The sequence below is a fragment of the Acinonyx jubatus genome, chromosome B2, assembly GCF_027475565.1.
Source record: "Acinonyx jubatus isolate Ajub_Pintada_27869175 chromosome B2, VMU_Ajub_asm_v1.0, whole genome shotgun sequence".
NCBI classification, from domain to species: domain Eukaryota; kingdom Metazoa; phylum Chordata; class Mammalia; order Carnivora; family Felidae; genus Acinonyx; species Acinonyx jubatus.
In genome coordinates, this window is record NC_069385.1 from 28,281,180 (window position 1) to 28,286,921 (window position 5,742).

The 5,742-nt window shown below is 54.8% G+C and overlaps 1 protein-coding gene across 1 annotated transcript; it reads right to left on the minus strand.

The window, feature by feature from the left end:
* Nucleotides 1-1,520: 1,520 nt before the first annotated feature.
* Nucleotides 1,521-4,983, minus strand: SLC35D3 (solute carrier family 35 member D3). Its single transcript, XM_027056792.2, has 2 exons — nt 4,405-4,983; nt 1,521-3,371 (listed from the first exon to the last, which is right to left on the minus strand). The coding sequence occupies exons 1-2, from the start codon at nt 4,841-4,843 to the stop codon at nt 2,542-2,544; spliced, it is 1,269 nt and encodes a 422-aa protein (XP_026912593.1). The 5' UTR covers nt 4,844-4,983; the 3' UTR covers nt 1,521-2,541.
* Between the last annotated feature and the right edge of the window lie 759 nt (nt 4,984-5,742).

Consider the following 5,742-nt stretch of genomic DNA (forward strand, 5'->3'; position numbering starts at 1 on the left):
TTTCCTATCCTTGCACGCTCCCCACTGTCCCCTCCCAGTATAAGTGCCTGTGATGGTTACTTTTATATAACCACCTGGCCAGGCTGTGGGGCCAGTTGTTTGCTCAGACAATAATCTAGTTGTTGCTAGGAAGACATCTTTTAGATGTGATTAATATTTACAGTCTGTAGATTTTGAATAAAGAAGATAAACCCTCCATAATGTGAGTTAGCCTCATCTAATCAGCGGAAGGCCTTAAGAGCAAAGAATCAGGTTTGCAGAAGAAACAATTCTGCCTCAAGACTGCAACATAAACACCCTACCCGAGTTTCCCGCCTGCCAACATGCCCCACAGATTTTAGATTTGCCAATCCCCACAATTGCCAATTCCCTGTTCTCCCTCTCTGAGACAGATGATAGATAGACGATAGATAGATATGAGAGATACAGATATAATCTTCATGGTTCTGTTTATCTACAGATACATTTGTATATGAATATATAAATATATGTATATATGTATATGTGTATGTGTTTGTAGATGTATGTATCTATTCTTGGTCCTGTTTCTCCGGAGAACTCTTAACTGATAAGAGTATTTCTTCAAGTTTGTTGACAGGAAAGAGTTCATCTTTCTGCAATAAATGCAAATCAACAGTTTTGACCAAAAGGGAATTTTTTTCAGTGAAAACCAATCATGCTATCTTTTTCTCTGAGAATGGCATTTTAATAGTATTAAATATATATATATGTGTGTATATATATACACATATTTCATTCAACTTTGGGGCTTTTCATTAATTCTCTACTTCACAGAAATGCAACAGGATATGGTCTTGTGGCATGTTGACATTAAAATTCATGCTTCGTCTTAAAGAAGTCATTGTAACCCTAGCCAACCGTCTTTAACGGCAGACATATGAGGGCTCTTACATCTTAAATGGCTTGTAGAGGTATCTATGGAAATGATGACTTGCCTGTGACAACCAATAAACCAGCACCAATCACAAACCGCCATAGTTACCACTTGCTTACCCAGCACATGGATCCAAACTGATGAAGCTGAGACTTCCGTTTTTGAGTCTGCTTTGCGTTTTGTTGGGATGTTTTGGAAAATAACGAAACATAGAGGATACTGCCATCTGAGAGCCTCAGGAACATGCTGGCAAATAATGAAAGTGCCTTCTCTCAAATTACCTCTCTGGAGGGAGCTGAAAGAAAGACTTCCCTCTGGGTGCGCTCTTTACCATTACAACCCAGGTTCCATATTAACTGATGTTGGCCGTGGAGGACTTTTCCTACCTGGGGCGGAGACAGTATTTTATTTTACTTTGTAACAGTTCCTTTGACTGGAAAATGAGAATGTTTTCCTGGTGGTGGTGGTTGTTGTTACTTTTACAGTGGACTGCCAAGCTAATTTAGGAACTTCTCCATGGGGTGGCCCCTACACAGGATATCAGACACCACACATTGAAGACAGGCACAAACTACACCACAACAATAGAGCCCAAATGTGTCTAAAACAAATGTATAACAATGTATCTTTTAGCAGAGAGACTCATACTTTATTTTGACAAATTTAAGATAGAAAAATATCATAAAATGAATATAGCAGTTGCTGTTTTTGTCACAGGGTCTGGGATGTGCAGGGTGACTCGGGAGAGCCGGCTTAACTGGATGGTCTCACTTCTGCTTGGGCTTCAGTGAACACCAAATTATTTCTCAGCCTTTGCATTTGCTTGAAAGAATACAGGACGCAGTAAGACTGGCTTCTCAAAAGGTTATGGCATTCAATAATAGATATTATGAAGCAATGAACCCAAACAACCTTTAAAATATTTTTATAATTACTAAAAGCCAACTTCGACCTTCGGGTTTGAAGCTATGAACTCATATATTCAAAACAGCTTTAACATTTTCTACCAATATATAATAGAGTAACAGCACTTAATTGTTTTTTTTGAGTGAAGAAAAATGAGAGTAAACCTGATATTTCAGATGACTATAAACAGTAAACGTCAACTCAATATATACGTGTGTATATATGTACGTATACGTATATACGTACGTATATATGCATGTGCATAATAACTTCAGTAACATACTCTTGCTCAGCTGGCCATGAACACTGCAGTTCTATCACTGAAGATGTATCCCCGTATGTCCTCTTTGAGCTTATTAAGTGCTGTCATCCTGTCTACACTCCATCTCTGGAGGGGGTGGGTTGAGGAACTCCTAGTGCATGCCGCCCTTCGGTTATGGTTATAAAGACAGAAAATTCACGTGCAGCCTGCACTGAACATATCCCTTCTGCAGCTGAGACCGCCGCCTCACTTTGTTCAGCACCTTCACATTCCTTTGTCTCTGTGATGCCTCAGGTAAACTCAGGCTAAATAATTCACGCAGCTGCTAATTCTGTTGCTGCCAGTGCGTTTCAGCTTCTTTCTTTGCTTCCCTTCCCCACTCCTCAAAGAATAAAACTGTGCGGCCCCTCATTAAAATATGGTATCTCGAACATATAAAATAAGCGTATGTACATATATACATACATGCGTTTCCTTTTCAAGGACTGGGTAACTCCTCATTTTCTATCAAGTAATCCTTCTTCATATACTTGGTTCCCCTGACTAACCGCCACACTTCGAGGTAAGCATCCTTCAGTGACCTCTTGCTCACTTCCTCCGGGCCACGTGTGATCTGCGAACTCCGAGCCACCAGCGGGACTCCTCTGGGGCCACCCCTTGCCTCTGGCCCACTCTTCTGAGTGGAGCCACCTGCTGCCTTGCCCCCTTCTGACCCTCCATTTCCATCCTCCGCGGGCAGCTCCTCCATGACGAATGGCAGCTGATCTCCACTTGGCTGTGCCTCCTCTCCCCCGGGCCGCGTCTCTAGGTCCTCGTAGTTGCTTTGCTTTCTGGTCTCCAAGAATTTGGCCACACAGTAAATGATGGAGCCCAGGGTGTTCACCACCACGCCGGCAATGAACAGAGAGGTGGGCTCCACGTCGCTGAAGGCCACCATGCCCACTGTGATGGTGGCGATGCTCTTCACCACGCCCACGAAGCTAGTGGTCACCGCCGAGTTGATGTAGGTGCAGTGCAGCGTGGTGAAGTTCATGGCGCAGCCGATCAAGATGCAGGCCGCGAAGATGCAGACCATGGTCGGGTCCTTCCAGCCGGGGAAGGTCCAGGCGCGGATGGAATCGGTGCTGGCGAAGGAGCAGACAACCAGCAGTGGGGTGGCGGACACAGCGATGACGTACTGCGCGGTGAGCGGCCCGTGCTCCGTGTCGGCGCTGGCCTTCTGGATGAGCACCAGATAGGCTGCGTGCACCAGGACTGCCAGCACGCCCGTTACGTACCCGATGGGGTCGCCCGTCAGGTCGCCGGCTCCTGGAGCGCCCCAGAGAACCACGGAGCCAGGGCAGGAAGGAAAAAGAGAAGACACCGGGTTGGCGCGGGTGGGTATTCATTGGGGCAACGCTTAGCCTTGGAGAGTGGACAGGGTTCGCGTCCCAGGTCTGCCCACGGGCATAAATCGGAGAGGCCAGGCTCAGCCAATGCCAGTTCCAAGCATGAGCGGAGGCGCCTTCCTGCATATCCGGGGCGGGGTGGGGGGGGCACCCTGTCTAGTTCTGTGCACGACAAAGGACCGGGAGGGAGCAGATACCCTCGGGGTAGGCACGGAGGTCACCCAGGAGCTTCGTACGCTGCCCCCGCTCTGTTGGGCCGCGGAAGGAAGACGGATCCCCAGCCAGTGTCTTCTAACCCCAGGCGGGCTGGTCGCCGAGCGAACGCCTCCCTCTCGACCTCCGTGTGAAGGTTCCCGGTTCCCGCCGGCTCCCACCCGGCTCAGTCCTTCAAGCTCGGCCCTCACGTGGGTCTTAATCCACCCACCCCCGCCCCCACCCCTCCTCGCGCCGGGAGCGCCTCGCGCGGGGCCAGAGACCCTAAACTAGCTCAGGCGGCTCAAGCTTGGTTTCCATCGTCCCCCGCCCCCCACCACTCCAGCCCCGCGTGACCCAGGGAAGTTCATCGCCCCCGCCTCCTGCAAACCCAGTCTGCCCCGGCTCCGGCGGCTCTCGACCCTTCCCGGAGGAAGGAAGGGGTGCGGGGCGGAGGAGAGGGGAGGGTGGAGAGGGGAGGCGGTGAGCTGGGAAAGCGGAGAGGGCGATAGCTAGTTAGGCAGGGGCGGGGGTCGGAAGCCAGGACTGGGGGGAGGGGTACGCTCTGAAGGAGGAAGTCGGAGCGCCGGGAAAGGCTCGGCGGGGTCCCAGAAGTCCTGTGCGCGAGCCGAGCAACCACATTCAAAGTCTCTCTCTGCCTCGGTCTCCCCACTGGAAGTGCGGGCCTGGCACTAAGCGATCCTCGTAGCCTCGGTCCGGTGGGGTAGGGTGGGCCGGGGGCGGGCGGGGGTCGGGCTCACCTGCCAGGGCGGCGCCGCAGGTGGTGATGAGCACCGCGGCGAGCACCCCGGGCGAGGGCGCGCCGTTCTTGAGCACCAGGACGCCGATGAGCATGGTGACCAGGGGCAGGCAGCGCTTGAAGACCACGTACATGGGCAGGCTGAGGCCGCGCAGGGACCAGAGCGTGAGGCTCGACTGCAGCGTGGAGAGCACGGCGACCCCCGCGAAGGAGCGCGCCAGACTCCAGCCGAAGGGGGGCACGGCGATGAGCCCGAGGCGCCGCAGCAGCTCCAGGCTCAGCGCCGCCGTGGAGCTGGTCAGGCACTGCACCAGGGTCAGGAAGGAGAACTGGTAGCGGCTGATGAGGAACTTGAGCAGGATGTTGAGGGAGCCCGAGAAGACCCCGTGCGCGATGGCCACCGAGATGCCCAGCACGCGGCCCCGGCAGAGCTGCCGCATCGCGCCTGCCGCGCCGCACCCGGCGGTGGCGGAGCTCCGGGACCTGCGGAAGGAGAGCGGAGAAGAGAGCCGGGAGCAGCGGAGCGAGGGCGGCGGGGGTGCCCGCCCAATGCCGCGGCCAAGGGCAGGGGGCGCCGGCTCCCCGCAGAGGGTAGCTCCAGCCAGGCGTCCTCGCCGCTCCACCGCTCCACGTCCGACTGCCCCGCAGCTCCCGGGAGGCAGTGACGGGGGCGGGGGACTCCGAAAAGTGGCAGGGGTGGGGGGGCTGGTCTGAGAGGAGTGGCGGGAACCCTAGCGACAGCGATTTGTAAGTATGTGACGAGCTGCAAATGGGTTGTGTCCCGCGCGGTTTCACAGTCAAGGCGGACGCTCTGCGCCTGGAAGCCCCCGCCGCTGCCGCACGCGGGACCGGACTCGCACCTCTCGGGCACCCCAGCGCCCACCCCTGGGCACCGCCCCCCCCCCGCCCCGCCTCCGCAAAAGCCAGAGGCTCCCGCTCGCCTCTTCTTTCCAGCCCCGAACCCAGGAGCGCGGGTTGGGGGATCCCGGGCACAGCCAAAGAAGATTTTAGAAACAACAGCCCTCCAGGGTCGAGCACTGTTTTCGAGAACCGCAACAAGTGACAGCACCCCCAGCAACCCTCCCCCGTCCCCACACCCGCAGCTTCAGCCGCTTTTCTATCCACGGTCCCTCCCGGCGCAGCCGCCGGACCATGCCCAACTGTCGGCCAGGAAATGGAAAAAAGTCGGTGCCAGCTGGCTGCGGGGCTTCCCGGTGCTCGGGCGCCAACGCCCCCACATTGAAGGAACCCACGGCCCCAGGACGCCGCCCCGGAGTGCTTTAGGGCGCTAGGGCTGGCTTCTTCCCGGCGCGGGCAACGCGCTCCCCAGTCAGTGCGC

Excerpts from the sequence above, each read along its gene's own strand:
- SLC35D3 (XM_027056792.2), bottom strand. The coding sequence starts at position 4,843 with ATGCGGCAGCTCTGCCGGGGCCGCGTGCTGGGCATCTCGGTGGCCATC. Across the intron at positions 3,372-4,404 it reads CTGCGGCGCCGCCCTGGCAG|GAGCCGGCGACCTGACGGGC; the intron begins GTGAGCCCGACC and ends GGGGCGCTCCAG.